The 22,529-nt window shown below is 33.7% G+C and overlaps 1 protein-coding gene across 1 annotated transcript in view; it reads left to right on the top strand.

The window, feature by feature from the left end:
- The window catches only part of TMC1 (transmembrane channel like 1), a 182,458-nt gene that overhangs the window by 116,086 nt on the left and 43,843 nt on the right, over positions 1-22,529 (top strand). The window contains exons 9-11 of the mRNA XM_074280993.1: positions 2,407-2,549; positions 16,292-16,436; positions 21,888-22,082. Coding sequence (XP_074137094.1) covers positions 2,407-2,549; positions 16,292-16,436; positions 21,888-22,082 — 483 coding nt within the window. The remainder of the gene's footprint in view (positions 1-2,406; positions 2,550-16,291; positions 16,437-21,887; positions 22,083-22,529) is intronic.

Here is a 22,529-nt window from a genome sequence, read left to right as displayed (position 1 = left end):
CATTCCAGGATGTTTAAATAAATCAGGGTTGATCTGAGGCAAAATTGTAAAGGGAAACAAATTCATCTTCAGCATTGGGTTTGGGTTTATTTTCCTTATTTTTCTTCACATGCCCTCTTCTTCTTCACCATATTAAATGGTTAGGGATATTTAGCCTAGAAAATGGAATACTTAGTTGTGAGCAGAGCTTTCTTCAAATATTAAAAAGATTTTCTTGGACAAGGAGGATTATACTTCTTCTTGTACACAAAGATTAGAAATAGAAACAATGGGTAGAAGTTATAAAGAGGCCTATTAGACTTGATGCAAGGAACAAGAAAACTTCTGACAGAGTTAACCTAAAGTGCAATGAGATACCTCAAGGGTCCTTTTTTTTTTTTTAATTTTATTTATAAATTTTTTGACATTTTTTTTTAATAACATTATCCCTTGTATTCATTTTTCCAAATTATCCCCTCCCTCCCTCCACTCCCTCCCCTTGATGACAGGCAATCCCATACATTTTACATGTGTTACAATATAACCTAGATACAATATATGTGTGTAAATACCATTTTCTTGTTGCACATTAAGTATTAGATTCCAAAGATATAAGTAACCTGGGTAGATAGACAGTAGTGCTAACAATTTACATTCACCTCCCAGTGTTCCTTCTCTGGGTGTAGTCGTTTCTGTCCATCATTGATCAACTGGAAGTGAGTTGGATCTTCTTTATGTTGAAGATATCCACTTTTACCAGAATACATCCTCATACAACATTGAAGTGTACAGAGATCTTCTGGTTCTATTCATTTCACTCAGCATCAGTTGATGTAAGTGTCTCCAAGCCTCTCTGTATTCCTCCTGCTGGTCATTTCTTACAGAGCAATAATATTCCATAACATTCATATACCATAATTTACCCAACCATTCTCCAACTGATGGACATCCATTCATCTTCCAGTTTCTAGCCACTATGAAAAGAGCTGCCACAAACATTTTGGCACATACAGGTCTCAAGGGTCCTTTTTACAAGACAAGAAGTATTTGAGTAAAAATTAGATGGACATTTATCAGATATTCTAATTTAGGTAGAGATTATGTGTGTGTGTGTGTATGTATTGTGTAAGAGATTAAAATGAGATGTTTTTGAGAAATAAGCACTGGAATTTGACAATGTTTTGAATGCAGGAAAGGTTAAAATGATTCTGTGGTTTGATATTAGTAATATAGGAAAATATTCATTTCTTCCAAAATGACAGTTGACATGGGTACTGAAAAAAGCTGTTAGTTTGTTCATGTTATTATACTTCTGCATGAGTCTTACTTTTGATTTGCCGAATTGTAAGTTCATTGGAGGATAGGATTATTTTAAATTCACTTACAAAAAATCCTTCTCAATCCATTATCTTGCACAATGGATTTTTGTTTTGACTAATTGAATTAATTAGTGAAAAATTGAATTGGAAGAAATAAATTAATATGTCTACTTTCAATCTTGAGGAATAGTAAAATGAAATGTCTCAAAAGTCACTTATCCTATTTAAGACTAAATGTATATAATCAATGTGCCTTAATGAGAATATATAGAAGCTACATCTCAGGACTTCACATGACCAGTGAGGTGACTGGAAATGTTGTTGTAGACTTTGGAGGAAGTATTCTCATATAGTATTGTTCTTCTACTAGTGAACACTTAAAAGCATGTTCTACATAAAACCTTTCCAGATCTCAACTAGCTGAAGTAATTGTCCCATTCATTATTGTTATTGTTCAGTCATTTCAGTTATATCTAATTCTTTGTGATCCTATGTAGGGTTTTCTTAACAAAGATACTGGTGTATTTTGTCATTCCTTCTCTAGTTCATTTTACACACAGGAAAACTGCGGTAAACAGGGTTAAATGACTTGCTCAGACTCACACAGTTAGTAAATGTCTAAGACTAGATTTGATCTCAAGCCTTGTGTTCTCTTCACTGTGCCATCATTATTTTCTCTTTATATCTTAATATATGCAATGTGAGCTACCTCTGAGGACAAGTGTTCTTTCATTTCTGTCTTCTCTCTGTCTAGCAGAGTATCTGGCACATAGTAAGTCTTAACAAATGTTTGTTGACTGATAGCTTGATCAGTGTAACAGTGCTATAGAAATGGCCTTATGTCAGGACAATGACTTCTATTTTCAGTTGAGCAGTCCTGGAAAAACAATAACAACAGCAATAATAAAACTTGAATTTCAGAATGTCTTGAATTTTGAATATATCAATGTTGCCAATCAGCTGGGCAATTATTATCCAAATTATTATTCAAAGAAAAACAATGGCTTTCATGCCCAAAGTGATAACCCAAGTTTGAAAATAAATGTTTTGTTGTTTTCTTTTGCATTTAATGATATTCCTTTCAGGCTTTTTTATCCTTGGATTTTAGGGTATGGCACAATATTCTGTCCTATTTTACGGCTATTATGACAACAAACGAACGATTGGAGCCATGAATTTCAGGTTGCCTCTCTCCTACTTTCTGGTGGGAATCATGTGCATTGGATACAGCTTCCTGATTGTCATCAGAACGTAAGTTCTATCTGTCCTCAGAGAAGAAAATTATTACTGTAACTAAAAAAAGATGGGGAATAGGTAGAGGATTTATTTGAGAACTGGGTAAAGTGTTTTGTGTCCAGAGAATATGCAAATGAGAGGAGATGATATATAGTTTGAATATCAGGACTGATGTGAGATTGATATTGTTCCAATATGGTATACAAGTTCTTCATATCACTTCACTTTGCTTAAATTGATAGCTGGCCATTTATCCCATTACCAACTTGAGCAATTTTTAATTAATGTAATATTTACCTTTTAGTACTTTAATCAGGACTTCTTAAACTTTTGCCATTCAAACTCCCTTTCACTGGAGAAATGTTTACATATCCCTAGGAGTTTGAGTATATGAAATAATTATACAAATCAAACATTTGCTAATAATAAGTCATAATTTTGTAACCCCTGCATTTAGTTATAAGACCCTACATAAGACCTCAGAGTTTAAGAAGCTGAACTTAAAGGTATAGGTATAAGGAAATTGCTCAATATATGTTCAGAAAACAACCATTTATCTTTGTTTATTCACTCAGAAGTATTTGGGTTCAGTTCTTTTTGCTTGTTTTAAGAAATTTGAAGTCTGTTTTCTTTCTTTCTTTCTTTCTTTTTTTTTTTTTAAAGTAGAATAATCATTAAACCAACTATTTCAGCAATATGCAATGGTAGAAAAACATGGTCTCCAAAGAGATCACCAGAATACTATCTTTGCATATGTTTGTATTCTTTTGGAAAAGGATACATTTCATCATAAAGAAAGATTTCAGTTAGGAACAAGATCAACTTTGTTTTAGTTTTTGTTTTTTTCATTGTACAAAATAAATTTTTCAATAATTAAGAAATCTATATAACATTGTAAGGTCTTATCCTAGTTTATTGTTGTTTAGTTAATTAGTCATGTTTCATTCTTCATGACTATTTGATGTTTTCTTAGCAAGTATTGGAATGGTTTGCTATTTCCTTCTCCAGCTCATTTTACAGATGAAGAACTGAGGCAAACAGGGTTAAGTGACTTGCTCAGGATTACTTACCTAGTAAGTGTCTGAGGATGGATTTGAACTCAGGGTACCACTGTACTACCTAGCTTCCCTTCTTATCTTAACTAGTAATCAATAATATATATTAGCTTCAACCAATAATATATGCTAGCTTTACTTGAGAATTAAGTTTGCACAGTACTCATCTGCAGTGTATTAAGTCTATTACCGATATTCGCTAGCTTATCTTTTTGATAAGTACAGAGTTTTTTTCACAGATAGTTTTTGGGGGCTTCCTGATATTCCAGAAAGACAAAGTACCACCATAGAACAACATGTGAGATATTTATCTAAATGGTTTAGACATATCCACTTTGATGAAATTAGAATTAACATTTAATTTATTAAATATTGGTTTGATTTTTAATTTCCTGGCTAATGTGGTATAAGCTGTTTGTCCTTTACCATTATTCTATAACTTCGGCAATAACCTTCAGTAACTTGGAAAAAGTATTAGATGGTACCAATGTAGCCTTGATTTTTTTATTGAATAATCTGAGGCTTGCAGAGGTAGTGTTTATTTATTTAACAATAGCTTTTTACTTTCAAAACATATGCAAAGATAGTTTTCAACATTAACCTTTGTAAAACCCTGTCTTCCAAATCTTCCCTTCTCCCTCCCCTCCCCTAGATAGCAAGCAATAGAACCTATATGACATTTCTATAAAACTAAAATAATGAATAAATAAGTAAATAAATATCTTTAAAAAGTGTTCTAACTTGGGAATCTTACTGGTACTAAGATTATTCTCAAAATGCTGAATAAGTGACTAGCTTATTCAGCTACTTATGCATTTAAGGAATTTTCATCTTTTTCAACCAAAATTTCTCTTGAGAATCTCTTTCTTGCACCTAATTCAATTCATTACTGTTTTATTGCACTCTTCCATTGTTTGTGGAGTCTTTAATGTGGGAAGACATGTTTAAATTTTTTCTTAATTTGGGGCCAGTCAATTAATAAATATATATCAAACACTTACTATGTGCCAAGCAGGATACAAGTATAAAAAAGAAAGATGGTCTCTGTTCTCAAGATTTTATAATTCAATAAAGGAAGACAACACACCAAAGGAAGATGAAAAGAGGACTTGGGAAAGTCAAGAATAAGTTTCTTAAGGCATGATGGAAAAGTCAGAGAACTACTCGGTTCTGTAGCTAGGTGAGAAATGAGGTGTTCCAATGGTTACACTATAGAAATCCATATGTATGGAGTTCATTTGAATTTAAAAAAAAATGATAATGATTGTGGTATATAAAAAGTTCAAGAAACATAATTTCTGCATAACTAATAATTATATAATTATTATATAATATTATATAATTTATTAATTATAACAAATGAGTAATTAATAAAAGGATGGTCATTTGGCCAGTTCTCCTGTACCAAAAACAGATCACTGAGGCCTATTGAAGCTTTAATGCCCTTGAAAGAGGGCTTAAAGACAGACAGCAATCCACTATAAATAAGATTGAGGAAACAGGAAAGAAAAAAAGTTCTGGATCTCCCCAATTGGTTATAAATGTAAGAAATGGTCATTTCTGTCATGATAATCAAAGAGATAGCCCACTGTAGTGAACAGAGAGTTGACCAGAGAATCATAAAGATCTCGGGTCAAGTCCAGATTTTGACAAAATGCTGACTGGACAATCATTTCACCTCTCATTGTTTTATTTCATGAAAGTCTATCCATTTTTTTCCCCTTACAAGGACAATTGAGTTCAACATTCTTAATAAAATAAATAAAATTTAAAATGAAACAAAGAAAAAGTTTCTAACAAATATTACTATCTAATTTAAATTATATCAATTCCACAGACAGAACTGGCTTCTAACCTGTGGGGTGGCTAGAGCTAAGCACAGCATATTAGAGACAGAAGAGTCAGGAATCAAACAAAAGTTTAATTTCAAAGCGAAGAAAATGGCTTATAAGCATATTCACACATGTTCTGGAGCCCTGCCACAAATGGGAGAGACTTACGTAGTTAATGAATAAATAAGTAAATAAATATCTTAAAAAAGTGTTCTAACTTGGGAATCTTACTGGTACTAAGATTATTCTCAAAATGCTGAATAAGTGACTAGCTTATTCGGCTACTTGTGCATTTAAGGAATTTTCATCTTTTTCAACCAAAATTTCTCTTGAGAATCTCTTTCTTGCACCTAATTCAATTCATTACTGTTTTATTGCACTCTTCCACTGTTTGTGGAGTCTTTAATGTGGGAAGACATGTTTAAATGTAAGGGAGCCTGACAATGATAGATAACAGCAACAAGGTAATGAGATTGATTCATATCAAAGATCTATGACCAGAAACAACTTTGATTTTTTTCTGTGGCTAAGATCATCCAGAGGGTGAGTGCAAAGGATTGTTGGTATTCAAGCTCAGGACACAGCCAGCAGGCTCTAAGCCTCAGCTCTGGAAAATAGGTATCTCCTAATATCTTGATATTTCCTCCTTTTGCCAAAGGGAAGATATCTGGGGAGGGGGAGAACAAAAAACAAAACAAAACAAAAAAAAAAAAACAAACCACACATTCTTATGGCCAATTAAAGAGAAGTATGTATGAGTCAAGATGTCACAAGAGACCAATTGACAAAATGAGATGCTCTACAGGGGCTTAGTTCCTTGAGAGGACTTACTGGAGAAATACATCCCAGATATCATTGCTAGCCCATTGTTTACTTACAAGCAGAATAAAGAAAACAAGATCAAGAATGTCAATGCACATTCAAATTAGGGCTTTGGCAGTTGTGCATATAAAAAAAGAAAGAGGAGAAAAAAAGCCAAAAAACAAAAACCTACAACAATGTGCTCAGCTCTTTTCTGGAATCTTGGGACAGCTGTCTTATCTGAATGGGTCCTAACTAGAGATACCTTGAGGCCTCTGGAGGGTTCTGCCATCCATCAGGGGCATGGTCTTTCTTCAGATGATCTAGGAGTATACATCCACAAGTTTAGAAGCTGTGTGGGGCCCTTAGTTAACAGTCTGTAAACACATAGATGGAGAGATGATCCAATTTCCCAGACAAACAGGGTTAGATTGAAAAAATGCAATAAAGATTTTTCCTAATTGCCACAATTGAATAAAGGTTTCTCATAAGACAGAGACTGGGCTAGGGCCATAATTGAACAGGTACTAGTTACAGGATAAAATCACAAAATGAAATCTGTGTGGTTCATTCAATTTCCACAATTAGCTGTCCTAATCCTCTCAATCCATTATATGCCAAATCTATAATCTATAAATTCACAATCATACTTACATCAAGTCAGATTATATTAGTTCTAACCTACAAATCAAATGCTTAAAGGACTCAAAAGGGACTAGTTTTGAAAAAGAGATTTACATATCACCAAGATGATTAACAAAACTTAAATATCAAGCATCTTGAAACACAAGACTAGAGCAATGCAATAGTTATCACCAATATTAATTAACATCTCCTTGTGTTCTTCTAATAACCTATTCTCAAAACCCATTTAATCAGCACATTTTGAACCCCCAGACATCTCAGGTAGTTATCTGATCCCTAGATAGTTTTTCTTAGACAATAGCCTTATTTTCAGGACAGTTCTATAATGGATTCTGCTTCTTTCATTCCAAATCTAAAGGTTCCTATATAATACTAATATAATTTAATACAACCACTTAAACTTGGTTTTTCAATTTTGAAACTTCCCAAGAATTTCATTTTATATACCATTTGTTATTTCTGTCCTTACCTAAGTCCTGTATCCGATTTAAGAATCTTTTAAAATATATTTATGAGCTACTTTTCTATTTTTTAGTCAGTACCAGAGTTTTAATAATTACTGCCTTATTAATATAGTTTAAGATCTGATGTTGCTAAACATCCTTTCTTTTTCTTTTTATTAATTCCTTTGCTATTCTTGAATTTTTATTCTTCATTTTTATTATATTTGTCTACCTATGAATAATTTGTTTCTCCCATTATTCAAATCTGATATAGTTTCTGAGTTTGTTTTTGGCAAATATACTTGTAGGTATATTTATATTGCTGATTGTAAGGAAAAGTCATTTACATCTATATTTTCAGTTTTTGAAATACAAATGAGTTTTATATTTTATCAAAAGCTTTTCTGCATTTTTATATATAATAATAGAATTTTTAAAATTATGATTGATGTAATCAATTATGCTGATATTCTTGGTATAAATCCTACTTATTTATAATGTAAAATTTTTGTAATGTATTGTTGTAATCTATTAACCAGTATTTCATTTAGAATTTTTGCATCCTCATTCATTAATAACATTGGTCCTTAATTTTCTTTTCTCTGTTCTTATTCTTCTGGGTTTTAAGTATCAGTACTGTATTGTTCTATAAAAGAAGTTGGTAGATTTCCTTCTTTGTCTATTATTCCAAATAATTTATTTAATATTTGAATTAGCTAATGTTTAAATGTATGTTAGAATTCACTTGTAAATCTTTCTAGTCCTAATCCTTTTTTCCTTAAGAAGCTTATTTAAATTGATCAGACAGATTCTTTAAAAATTGGAAAATAATTTTTTTACATTTATTTAAAGTTACCCCCATAATTTATGAGTAACTTCATTAATCCTTAATTTATGAATCTTTAACCCAGTTTTGAGAACTTATTACTAAAACATGCTAAAAATATGTACTAAATTTTGTAATAAATTATCATAAAATATAGTGAATTTTGGAAGCCAATCATATACATATGTATATAGTTCTTAGAGAAAGCAGTTAATCTTGTTGCGTTTTGTTGGAATACATGGGAACCACTTGACAGTGGCTGCTGGAGATCCAACCCAGATCTGCAGAATGGATTGCCTCTTGTGAGAGGATGATACAAGGAGACTGAGAGGCAGTTGCTGTTCTCTGACTGCTCTGACTGAGAGGTAGTTGTATTGTCTGACCTCTCTCCTCTTCCCTCTGCCTCCAATTTATCTCATTCCCAGTCCACAACATCTGTGTTAGCAAAACCTGCCTTGCAATTCCTTCAGATGTTATGATCCATAGCTGTGGAGGCTCTTGGAGAATTGACTCAACAATTTCCCATTTTTTGTTTTTTGCTGTTATTCCATTTCCCCCTCCCCCACAGCATGGTCCACACACTGAGAAATGCAAGCAGCACTATCACTTCTGTATGGTTGTAACAGGTGTTGATCTTGTTTTCACAATATCGTGGAGGCAAACTTTCAAACAGAGAAGAGGATTGTAGCTCAAAATGTACTATTCTATTTAATTAGAAAAGTTTTACATTGTATTTTTGTTTTATTACTTTTTATACTCATTTTCTACTTTTAGTATCATTTGATGACAAATATAGGTTAAAACTGAAAGATGTTCATACTAGCATCCTATTATAGTAACTCAGAAATGTTCCAGTATCAGTATACTATTTGACAGATTTAGTATGGTGCTTACAAAACTTCTTGAATTTTTAAAAATTTCCTCATAAAAGGGAAAAAAGAAACATACATGTAACAATTCCGTGTATCTTACCTGGGGAAAAAACTACCTTAGCTCTGTCTTATTTTGGCATGAATCATATCTGACAGCCAATCATATAGTCACATCAAAAGAGTATCAAAAGCAAGATTCAAAATTAAGCAAGTGGGAATTTTCCTTTTCCGAAAAAAAAAAAAAATCACAATGGGAAAATTCAGAAATCTGGAGGATCCTATCTTAGGCCATGCCAAACTCTACCCAAACAGCAGCAGCACATTCCATTTTCTACTATTGGCTTTAAAGAAATTCAGACAAGTATCCCTGTAAATAAAACTCAAAATAATAGTAAATTATAGTCCTAGTAATTTTAACTTAAATAGCAAAATTTCACTAACAACAAATTGGGACTTGAATATTTTTCTTGATATTTCCCTGATAGTTAACATTTTATTAATCCTTATAAATTAAAACTATCCCATATTCAGTAGCTTCAGATATAATACCTGAAGCTTGACTCATAATTAATATATTGAAACTTTAAACCTCTCCATATACTTTCACAATAGTCTAGAATTTCAAATAAAAATTTAATAGTATAATAAGCTTGTTGTTATCTGGTTTACAGCAAAATATACCTCATTAAATATTTAACAGCTTTCAAATAAGTATTTTTTATCACATCCTTTCAAAAGTCTCATTCACATGTAACTGATTCCACATTTTAAAAAGGATATTTTATCTAACAGCATTTCTGTTACAATGGTCTCTTAAATTTCACAATCAGAATTTAGAAATTCAGTAATATAAACAATATCACACATTTTAAATATGAAACACAACTTCATATGATATCAATTGTGTTTCTGAATTATCACATGTAAAATTTTGATCCTCACAATAACCTCGATTCAGTGTCCTAAAAAAAGAGGCTATTGATCTTGCTGTTTATTTTTTAAAATATTTATAAAATTTAATTATTCCTTTTTGACTTCAATAAGCATATATTTTTCCACATAATATTATTTCATTTTTTCCAATTATCTGTAATAATTTTTCAACATTTACTTTTATAATATATTGATTTTCATTTTTTTTTCTCCCTTCATCCCTTCATTGTCTTCTTCCCAGTATGGAAAGCAATTTGACACAGGTTATGTATGTACAATAATATTAAACATATTTCCACATAGTCATGGTATAAAAGTAGAATCAGAACAAAAAGGAAAAACTAGAAGAAGAAGAAAAAAGTGTAAGTGAAAATAGCATAATTTGATATGCATTCAGACTCCATCATTCATTCTGTGGATGTGGATAGCATTTCCATCATTTGTCTTTTGGAATTGTATTAGATTATTGTATTACTGAGAAAAGCAAGGTCTATTAAAGCTGATCATGACACAATGTTCATGCAAGCAATTTGTGTTTTTGTAATATTCATCTATTTTACTTAGATTTATTGGTATACAGTTGGGTTAAATAGTACTAATTATTGTTTTAATTTTATCCTCTTTGGGGATAAATATATCCTTTTCTTTTTTTATATTGATTACTTGCTTTTCTTCCTTTTTAAAATCAAATTAACCAATTAACTTTTTTTTTTGTATAAAACCAGCCCTTAGTATTATTTATGAATTTTATCATTTTGATTATTCGGCTAGTTTTCAATTAGTTCAATAGTTTTCAGTGAGTTCAATTTTTCTTACTTTCAGTTTTATTAATCTCCCCTTTGATTTTCAGAATTTCTCATTTGGTATTTAAATGGAGATATCCTTTTTCCTAGTTTGTTTTTTTCTAGATTGAATTGGGCAAATGGAAGCTAATGACTATAAGACATCAGGAATCTGTCTAGCATAATTAAAAGGAATAACACAAACTTAGCTGGGCATAGAAAGTTATCTTACTCTATAGAGAATATAGATTTTTTTTCATTGCATGCCCAATTCATTGATCTCCTCTTTGTCTTTTATTCATGCAAGCATTTAGAGATATAAAATTTTCCCTAGACACTAATACATTGTTGGTTGAGTTGTGAACTAATCCAACCATTCTGGAGAGCAATTTGGAACTATACCCAAAGGCCTATCAAACTGTGCATACCCTTTGATCCAGGAGTGTCTCTATTGGGCCTGTATTACAAAGATAATCATAAAAAAGAGAAAAGGACCTTTGTGTGAAAAATTTTTTGTGGCAGCTCTTTTTGTAGTGGCAAGAAACTGTAAACTGAGTGGATATCTATCAGTTGGAGAATGTTATATGAATATTATGAAGTATCATCATTCTGTAAGAGACAATCAGCAGGATAATCTCAAAGAAGTATGGAGAGACTTATATGAATTGATGCTAAGCGTAGTGAATAAAACCAAGAGAACATTGTATACAGCTTCCCATAGCTTGCCCAGATACCATCTGCACTGGACTGTGTTCCCCTTCCACTCTTGTATGACTGACCTTTCCTGAAGACTGACCATTCCAAACTATCTTAAGCTAGAAAATTATTTCACTACATCTCTTTATATGTTCTATCTATCAAGAATCTATTCAGAGTCCTGATTTTATGTTGTATCCAAGGAAAATTATGGAGAACTCAGGCAACTTAATGTCTTCTTTCCTGCATCTTGGCTCTACTGTTTTGTTTTGTCTTAAAACAAATTCTACAGAGTAGCACCCCCCAAAGTTGCTAAGATGTTTCAGAAGGGAGTGAGTTCCTAGAATTAAATATCAAAAATCATAAATTTTAAACCCCTTATATATGCTAAATTATTTTTAGCAGTTCAACAAACTTTAATTATATAATTTTATGTAATTTCAACATAGCCAATGTTGAAATGAGAGGGGGGGGGAAGTGTTTTACAGGTGTTTTCTTTTTTCTTATAACATAACACAATCTGCTATGAAAGCCCTTTAGGCTTTTTATTCTACATTTTAGTGGGAGTTAGTCCTGCTTATTAGGATTAATTGCATCCTGGCATAACCGGACAATCATCCTGACAAACTGAATGTAAAACCCTCTAACTACAGTTCTTAAAAGTTGTTCTGGTTGGCTGCATTTTAAATCTTTCAAGGTAGCAGAATGTCACAACAGAAACATTATACTGATATTTGACATTATACAAAGAGAGAAACACAGACAGAATTACAAGACAGCTACAAACAGAAATGACAATTCTAATTTTAACTGGTTTGACTGAGGCACACAGGTTTTTGAAGCATGCAGTTAAGTACACAGTTACAATTTCACTGAGGCACACAGTGAGATACACAGTTATCCTTACCAGAGATTTTTGGATGAACCAAATCATAGGAAGGGTCCTAGAATTTTCTTCCTAAAGAATATAGAACTCAACCAAGGTGAGGTTTGGAGAATAGAAGCAGGGACAAGGGCAGAAGACTCACCAAATGAGTGTCTGAGTGGGGGGAGAGGGCAGTATTGGGCTCCTAAAAAATAAATAAATCTCCAGGAGTGCCTATTTCATTCCTACTGTGACCTATTCTATGTTCAATCCCATTTCTGACACCAATTAATGTCAATCAGTTAAATCAGGCCTCTAATCTGTAGATGGCTGGAGTCAAACAAAACAGGTTAGACACAGGAAAGTCAGAAATCAAACAGAAGTTTAATTTCAAAGTGGGAAAAATGGCTTGCAAGCACATATTCGAGCCTTGCCCTTAGTGGGAGAGACCTTCTTTAGTGTGGAGAGATCTCCATACTTATACTATGGTTATGCAGTGAGTTATAGCCTTGACAACAAGAGGTAACAACAACAATGTGATGTGTTTGATTCGAATCAGGGCTTCATGATCAAAAACAATTCTGGGTTTTTGCTTTGGCTGAGTTTATCTAGAGGGTAAGTGCAAAGGATTGTTGTTATGCCAAGCTCAAGGGCACAGCTGGCTTGCTGGATCTTATCTCTAGAAAACAGAGAATCTCCTAACATCTTGGCAAAATCTAGGCTTGTCATTATTCACAAACATGGACTTTAAGGGAGAAATACCAAAATAGTATAATAAATAAGTTAGTCAATATTATTTATCTGAAATCTCATTGCTAAAGCCTACCACAGTGTAAATTTTGATGAAGTCAAGGAAAATATTGTTTTCTAATAGATAGAATTAGATTCAAGAATTATAGGATATATTGAGTCAAATCAAAACTAATGTCTGACTCCAAGTTTCCATAATTGAGAGTGGCTTTCAGACTCAACATTGATATATTCATGAAAGAATATTTTACTAAGGTAATGGGATCCAAACATTACATGATTTTGATATAATAGTAACAAAAACAACTTTTATATAATGCTTTAAGATGTAAAAAGAGCACTATCAATATTTTCTCATTTTATCCTTACAACAACTTTAAGGGGCAGGTACTACTATCTGAATTTTATAGTTGATATAGGCAGAGGTTAAGTGAGTTTCCTAGGGTTACATAACCTTTGTTTAATGCCTAATGAATTATAATATTATATATGTTACCTAATTTAGACAAACATTGACTGGCTGATTAGATTACTTGTGGAAAACCACAGGTGGACTATACCTTGAATTCAAGGAGGTTGCAGTTGACAAGAGCCTTTGCACCTCAGTAGAATGTCATTTTTGGCCTTTTCCACTTACTTCTCTCATCACTTACCCTCTTTTCATTGTTAATGTATTTCTATGATACTAGTGGCCTATATTTGAGGTCTTTGTGATTTATGAAAAAACATGCTTTAGGGCATATTTACAAAGTATTAGAAATTCAAACAGCATATTACATAATATAGTAACAAAATTAAAAACAAACAAACATGGTTTATAATTATCTCATAAAATTTGTCATGCCTGTACTATGTGGTATGGATAGCCTCTTGGGAAAAAAAATGATGCAGAGTCTAAGCTACATATAAAATAATCTAGACCATTTTGAGGCAAAATTAAAAGGTAAGCAAAGTTTGTTCTCAATGCCTCCCACTCCTCTCAATATTCCCAATGGCATTCCAATTTCTCTTCCTGTCTTTTTTTTTTTCTTGTCAGCTTTCTCACTACCACCACCCACACCCACCCCCGCCCCAGCCAACCTTTTCTTTTCTCTTATCTTTCTTTCAACTTTTCTGTTTTGTGTTTTATTCAGGGTTTTCCCTCAGATAAAGATAACTAGTGGTAAGGAGATAGTTGGATGTATGGTTTGTCTCTCCCAGATTACAAACTTGAGGACTGTGGACCTCAGTTTTCCTCTTCTATAAGGAGGTAGTTATATTAGGTGAATTCTGAGGATGGGTCCCTTGTAGGGATAGAGTGTTGGACATAAAAGAAAAATCTGAGATTGAAGCACTTATATTAGGTGAATTCTGAGGATGGGTCCCTTGTAGGGATAGAGTGTTGGACATAAAAGAAAAATCTGAGATTGAAGCACTTAGGCTTCAATTGAATCACTCTGTGATTCTAAACAACTCAATTAGTCTCTTTTAGATTCATTTTTTTCTATTGCAAAATGTGCAAAATAATAATAACACCTACTTCAAAGGATTGTTGTGAGGATCAAGTTAGATTAATATATGAAAGGTGCTTTATTAATTTTGACCTATAAAAATATTTATCACCACTACCACCATTATCATCATTGTTAACATATCATTTGAGCTACTTTTTACAACTCTGTCTAGGGGAAATTCTTAAAATAAGGATAAAAGACAAATGGACACAGAATAGTTTCATTTATAAAGCTCTTAGAGAATTTTTTTATCACAGTGATTATCATTTATTTTTTTTTTAATCAGATTGGTGAATTTTTGTAGACTGTAATGTCTGCAATTCTAATACTGAATAAACTGATGATGATAGAAATAGAGGTGGAGTATGTGGAACCATTCAAACCAAACCACAAATAAATATCACTTGTGCTTTGTGGATGGGGGTGGGGGGACCTGTCTCTATTTCTACCTCTAATTTAGATGATATAACTACTTACCATTAAAATATTTAAAGATCTAGTTCTATGAACTCAGGGGAAATTTTGGAGCTATATTGACAAAAAATGTTTTTGATAGAATTTTCTCTTGCTGGAGAATTTAAAAAAAAAAAGACTTTTTTCCTTTTACGGGACCTGTAATTTTATTTTACATTTAGCAAAATGCTAAAAACTCCAACAGTAATGTAATAACAAAATTAAAAACAAACAAACATGGTTTATAATTGTCTCATAAACATTTTTTATAGGAAGAAATTCTCTCCAAAATTCAAGATCTAGTACTTACCCTATAATTTATACTTTTAGAAAATTGTCTGAGGCTTTGAAAAGTTGTGCCCAGAGTTACAGACTTGAGGCATTTTCATGGGCTTTCCTTCATGACTAGAATGCTCTCCATAATCCTCTTCCACCTATTGGTTTCCCTGGTTTTCTTCAAATTCCAGCTAGCAGACTACTTACTATAGGAAGGCTTCCCCTTACCTCTGTTGACTATTTCTAATTTATTTTTAATTATATCTTGTTTTACATTTCCAATTCAATATTCTCTCTCCCAGTAAATTATGAGCTCCTTTAGAATGAGGATTTTTTTTTTTTGCCTTTTTTTTTATCCCTCATGATTAGTCCAGAGCTTGCCACACTATAGGAACTTAATAAAAGCTTAACTATTAACTGACAGCCTATGTTTGTCAGAGACAACTCTTAAATTTAGGTTTTCCTGATTTCTAAGGCTGATTCTCTATCCAGTGGGGACATCACAAGTCATCTTGATTTATACCTTGCCAATGAACTCTGATGACTCTAGAGGAGAGTGAGACTCATAACTTTGTGCAGCACTTCCTCACAAAAATCCAATTCATTTGCAAGTCAAAATCACTGTCATGAAATCATTGGTCTTCAAGAATAAAGAATGAATAACAACAAACAATCCATTGTGCTAGAACATAATTGAGAAACATAAAAATACAGGCTTCTAAAAAATTTCCTTTACAGCTCTAAAGCTATTGTGTTAGTTTAGAAACATAAAAGCATTTTATATACCTTAGTTTGCTCAAAAAATGTTCATATTTGGAAGCCATAGAAATGTTATGGTCCCAGGAAAAAAAGAAATGAAAAAAAAAAATCTGGAGCAGAAAAATCTTTTAGAGGAAAAAAGTTTCTCTTCCCTCTCATATATTCCCTCTCAGTTTTTTTTCCCCTTGAAATTATCATCTCTACTTTTGCCATAATGGAACCTTTTTATCTTCTCCTTTGAAGCCCAAATTCTAAATTTGCTTTTTGTCTTTACAGAATGGCAAAGAACCTTGGTGAGGATGGAGGTGGGGATGACAACACTTTCAATTTCAGCTGGAAAATGTTCACAAGCTGGGACTTCCTGATTGGTAATCCTGAAACAGCAGACAACAAGTTTAACTCCATCATCATGAACTTTAAGGTAAAAGGATTTTTCTACTATTTTTTTTTTTCAGAGGCAATTGGGGTCATGACTCACTAGGAAATGTTAAGTATCTAAGGTCAAATTTCCTCCTGACTTCAGGACTGTTGCTTTATCCACTGTATCACCTAGCTGCCCCTACTAAATTTCTGAGAGCAAAATCTTCTCACTATTATCTTCTATGGTGTAGTAAAATATCTCCAGGATGAAAAGAAAGGTTGACTCATCATCTGTCCAACAGAATCTGGGGACACTTCCTATTGTGACTAGCAAAAATCCAGTGACATTTTCCAGCATTAATGTCATAGCATCGTCCTACTTCCTTAATTTCCACAATAATATAATATTGACAAGAATTGAGAGATTCATCATTCATGTTTTTAACACTAGACCAAAGGTCACTGAAAAGATTAGGAGACTTGGAATTAGTTACCACTTATAAGTTCTGGTACCTTGACTTCTCAAGTAGGTGATAACTGCAAAAAAGAAGGTGATCACACCTTCCCTGACTTCTCAAAAAAGGAATGAAAACACTATAAAAAGAAGGTGGTCACACCCTCCCTGACTTCTCAGGAAGGGAGATGAAAACACAAAGGAAATGGGAAATCAAATCAGATTATGGAGTTTGAAGGTGCTCACTTGAAACAGGTATACATAAATCTATCAATATGGGAGGTATTACACATAATTACATAAACTACATAAGCACATACCAATATAACACAGGTTAGATGTGATGTAACAAATAACATGAATCAACATGAGGATTTATACATGTCCATAAGTCCTAGAAATAGTCCAAAAGGAATCCATTGTCCATTAGTTCATGTGCCAGGAATCCAATAATTCCTGCAAGCTTTGAAGTCCTGCAATAGTCTCATCTTGTGTTAGGGAATCCAATGATTTCTGCTGGTTTTCAAGTCCTGCAACAATCTCATCTTGTGTTAGGGAATCCAATGATTCCTGATTGTTTTCAAGTCCTGCAACAGTCTTATCTTGTGTTAGGGAATTCAATGATTGCTGCAGATTTTGTTCTTAGGTCTTCTCCTTTGTTTCCAGATTTTTCTCTTTTTCTGTCTCTCTCCAGGTGCTCATTGCCACCCATCTGTTTCCTTCTTCGTCTGTAAAAATATAAGCAAACCCTCTCTTCCAAGGAGTTAACCTATCTAGTCCCTTCTATTGCTACTTTCTAAATCTCTTCTCATCATCTGGCAATTACATTGGAGCTGTTTGCACTGGACACTGCCCTGTTGGTTTGAAAACCCTGTATTCTCCCCAATCATATTTCCTTTCTGCTATCTGATTACCTTTTGGATGACTGATCATAGAATCCTTTTCTGCCATGTGATTGCTTTTCGGCTGATTGATCACATCAGAATCTTGACCTTCTAAAGACTCTCTGGGTATAAACTCAGCTGCCATCATGCGCCACCCATCTTTTGATTGAGGTCTTGGAGCTGGGCCCCACCTCTCATTTCCCTGGGTCAATATACATTCTGAGGCCCAGTGGAAGCCCTAGTGGCATTTTGGACATGGGGTTTTAGGTCTTCTCTCACTCTGTCTTCTCACTCTATTTCCATATCTACACTGAGCTCTTAGATGTCCAATTTTTCCACATTGAAAACATCGACGACTCTCTCTAGAAGTGCCTTGCCAAGAGGGACCCTGTCTTTCCATGTTCAGCATGGTCTGGATATAATAAGCATTTGTGCCCACTGTAGCACAGTCTTATGATCTCCTCTAAAGGAGCATCTTTGGGTAGTCCCTATATAATTCTTTTGCAAATCTCATTGGCATTTTCCTTAGCCAGATGTCTGGTCATTATTTCATTAACTGCATTTTCTTCAATGGTTCTTGTGACAGCTGTCTACAAACATCCCACAAAATCCACAAAAGATTCATTGGGACCTTGCTTTATTTTTGTGAAGGCTTCTCCTCGATCTTTTTGTCCAGGGAGAGAACCCCAAACTTTTATTGCAGTCTTAAAAATTTGCTCATACACTGTTATGGGATAATAAAGCTGTGTTGAATTCTCTCCATACTGACCTTCACTTGCTACTTGGTCAAAAGTGACTTGTACATTAACTCCTGTTTGCCTATTTCATTGGGCTTGAATCCTACATAATTCATGATACTTTGAAAGCCATAACAAGTTTTGTCCAGGTTCTAAACATGTCCTTGCTATGGATTTCCAATCACAGAGGGTTAGGATTTCATAAGCCAAATTATCTAGTTACATCTTAACATAAGATGATGTAGCCCCATAAAGAGTGCAATCCTTTTTCAAATCCTTAATTTTTTCCAAATCAAAAGGAGTGTATATTCTCCTTTTTTGACCTGAAGAGTCAAGCTCTTCAATCACAGGGTATGCATGTATTAAATCATATACATAACCAGGAGATCATTATACACTTCAACAATGATACTGTATGAGGATGTATTCTGATGGAAGTGGATATCTTCAACATAGAGAAGAGCTAATCCAATTCCAATTGATCAATGATGGACAGAATCAGCTATACCCAGAAAAGGAACCCGGGGAAATGAGTGTAAACTGTGAGCACTGTTTTGTTTTGTTTTGTTTTTCTTCCCAGATTATTTTTTGCTTCTGAATACAATTCTTCCTTTGCAAGAACAACAACAACAACAAAATTCAGTTCTGCACATATATATTGTACCTAGGATATACTATAATATATTTAATATGTATGGGAATGCCTGCCATCTAGGGGAGGGGGTGGAGGGAAGGAGGGGAAAAATTTGGAACAGAAGGGAGTACAAGGGATAATGTAAAAAAAAATTACCTATGAATATGTACGTCAAAGAAAATGTTATAATTATAAAAATTAATTAAAAAATTAGAGATAAAATAAAATTCTAATTGAAAAAAAAATCATATACATCCTGTCTTTAACCAACGCTTTTTCTAATCTTGTCATAGGCTGCTTAATAGGTGGTTTTGATTGTGTTACTACCTCTCCCCCTCCTCCTTCTCCCTCCACCTATGAAGGGTTAATTGAGGGAGGTAAATCAGGGGGATTGGAAATGATCTAATTTCTCCTGCTATGAATTCTTATCTGATTCTTCATACTTTTCACCTAGTTTAGTTGGTACCTCCCCCTCCTGCTCTTTTTTCTTTTTCCTTATTCTATAACTTATATAATTTCCTAAAGCCAGTTGTATTAAATTGTGTCTTTGGAAATTGAGTCAGGTCCATTTTTTTTGTAGTATTGACAAAGTTGCTCTCCTACAAATTTCCACTCCTCCTCCATAGAGAACCAAGGGGATGTGTACTGTACAGTTTCTAAAAGTTCAGTGATCGGCCCCCAAATTCTAATCAAACCTTGGCTTTTCATAACCCTGACAATGCTCTCTACACATTTTCCTTGTGTAACAAGGAAACAGAAGGCTTTTCCTAAACATCTGTCCCATTTCAGCTGAAGCACTAGTTTAGCCATTTAACAAAGTTTCCATGTCTGTTTTTGTACTCACCCTAATTTCTGGGTTGAGGAGACTTTTTCACTGGATCAGGATTGGAGGCTTTTCCACTGAAAATCAGGATCGTGTCTGTCCCATATTTGGGTGCCAAAATGTGATGTTCTCTTCTCTAAAATGTAATCGTTCTCTGGGAGCAGAGTTCTTGCAGACCTTCCTTTCAGTTCAGTTTCATAATCCCAAATGCAGCCAGGAGTTAAAAGTCCAGATCCTTTATTTTCTCCTTCAAAGTCTTGTCGCTTTTTCTGGGCCCCGATTAACTTTCTTAGAGGCCTATCTTTCTCCTTGGTTCCAAGAGCTCTCTCCAAATTTCTCCAGCCAGCACAAAGGTGGAAATTATAATGAATCTTGACTCTGCCTCCAAGAGTGGGCTTCTGGGTTCCTGTGGGCTTGTGGCTCTGGCCCTGAGAGTTTCTTGTTTATGTTTCTGCCCGATTTGTGAATCTCCTTGAATCTCTCCCTTATATACGCTCTCTAAAGGTGTAAACTCCTTTAAAGGTATGAACTATTCAAGTTCTGGCCCATAACAGTAGAACATTGGATATCAGAGATTTGGGTTCAAATCCTATCTTTGAAACATAATGAAAATTGAGCACATAACTGAGACTGCTATTGCAAAACAGTTTTAGCTCTGCTTTGGTAGAAAAAAATTTCCTCATTAGGAGTTCCTGCTTAAGCAGTCGTAGGTCCAGATTCTACTCTTCCTCCACCTCACCCTCATCCTTCTTGTACTATCTCCTTCATGAGGCTGTTAAGAGGAAAGCACTTTACAAGTTTTTTTTTTTAATAAACAAAGATGTGCTATTATAATATGAATTATTGCAATAAAATGTATTTTCATTGTTTAAAAGAATTTATTGACATCTTTTGTTTTTACATTGCCTAGATTTTTTCCTGTATCTTTCTTCCTCCTCCCAAAGAGCCATCTATTATAATAAAGAACTAAAGTAAATAAATGAACAATAGGTAAATGAGAAGGGGAAAATCAAGCCTTTTAATACATAGAAAATATGGTCATTATTGCTTTCAATTTTAATTTTTTGGTTTTCAGGACTTTTATTTGATGTTTAATAAAATTTGACATTCTAAGCAACAGTCTACAATTATGAATATTCCAGTTCTACAAAGAGAAAAGGAGTTATGCCTTTTCATATATCTGTTGAGGTCTTTTCCTTCATATTTTAAAAACATTTATTCCAAAAAAAAAAGACCTTTCTCTAAAATATTACTGTAAAATTTACTAAATACTATGAAATACTACAAAAAACTATAATGTTCTCTGGTTCAGTTTTCTTGGGGTCTCTGGAAGCAGCCTTCATTTCAGTTCAGTAATCACCACATGTGCAGCCAAGTGTTAGAGTCCAAATCCTTCAAAATCCTATCTCCTTCACTTGGGGCTCGGCTAGTTTTCTGGAGTCTTGGTTTCAGTAGAGAAGTGAAGGAGGAGAGCGTGCCACCAGGACAATGTGAGATGAAGGGAATGAATCTCTCTGAGTCCAAAGGTTTGTGCTTCAGCCTCCAGCCACCACAAAGGTGGACTATGGAATGAATCTGTCTCAGTCTTTGCTGGCTGTTATATACTCCATTATCATAGGTGTGAATCTTGTGGAACTATATTAAGTTCTAAGTACATAAGCACCATGCTAAACTAAATAAACCATTGTCTTTATCAATTCCACTGACAACACCTTGTAAGAATCCTTGTTTTAAGTACAAGAGTTCTGACCCATAACAAAAAGTCCCATAACAACAACAACCAAAAAAGTAACAAAGGTCTCCAGGTAGCATCTCTAGGGGCCTAGCATCTCTTCCTAAGTATCTATCTCATTTATTATGTAGATCTCTGGAGATTAATAAGAACTTTGATTTTTCAACTTTAAATTTTCAGTAAAGCTCATCTGCAGCCATGCTCCTTTAAACAGTTCAGTTATTCCTTTCTTTTTCTCATTTCTATAGGAAGCGATTGATGAGGAATTTGCAGCCCAAAGAGAAGAAAACGTCCACTTGATCCGATTCCTGAGGTTTCTTGCTAACTTCTTCTGTTTCCTCACACTTGGTGCAAGTGGTTATCTCATTTTTTGGGCTGTGAAGAGATCTCAGGAATTTGCGCAGCAAGACCCAGACACCCTTGGGTGGTGGGAAAAAAATGAAGTTCGTCCCTGCATGCTTCCTATGTTTTTGAAATGCCATTTTACTATTTTGTGGACTATGGAACCTACTTTGGCTTTTTTTCTTTTCTCCCCTCCATTTATTTACTTCATTCTCTGAATTTTCAATTCTATTCCTATTCCTGTGTCTTCTGCATAAGAGGACAGTGCTCTAGATATAGTCCTTGATGGTTGCTAATTAATCAACTTTGAGTATATCACTTAACTTTCCTGGGTCAAAGTTTTCTCCATCATAAAAGGAGGGCATTTGATTATCTTTGGCTTTGACATAATTACAGGAATCTAGAGTTGTGAAGGATTGTAGTTTATCTAGGACAGCCCCTTTATTTCACATATGAGAAAACTAACATTCAGGTATATTTTCCAAGGACATATAGACAAGTGAAGAACTGGGATTTGATACAGGTCAGGGACTGAGTTCAGATAGTGA

Source organism: Sminthopsis crassicaudata, chromosome 1 (assembly GCF_048593235.1).
Source record: "Sminthopsis crassicaudata isolate SCR6 chromosome 1, ASM4859323v1, whole genome shotgun sequence".
Taxonomy (NCBI): Eukaryota; Metazoa; Chordata; class Mammalia; order Dasyuromorphia; family Dasyuridae; genus Sminthopsis; species Sminthopsis crassicaudata.
This window is presented reverse-complemented; position numbering and strand designations above follow the sequence as displayed.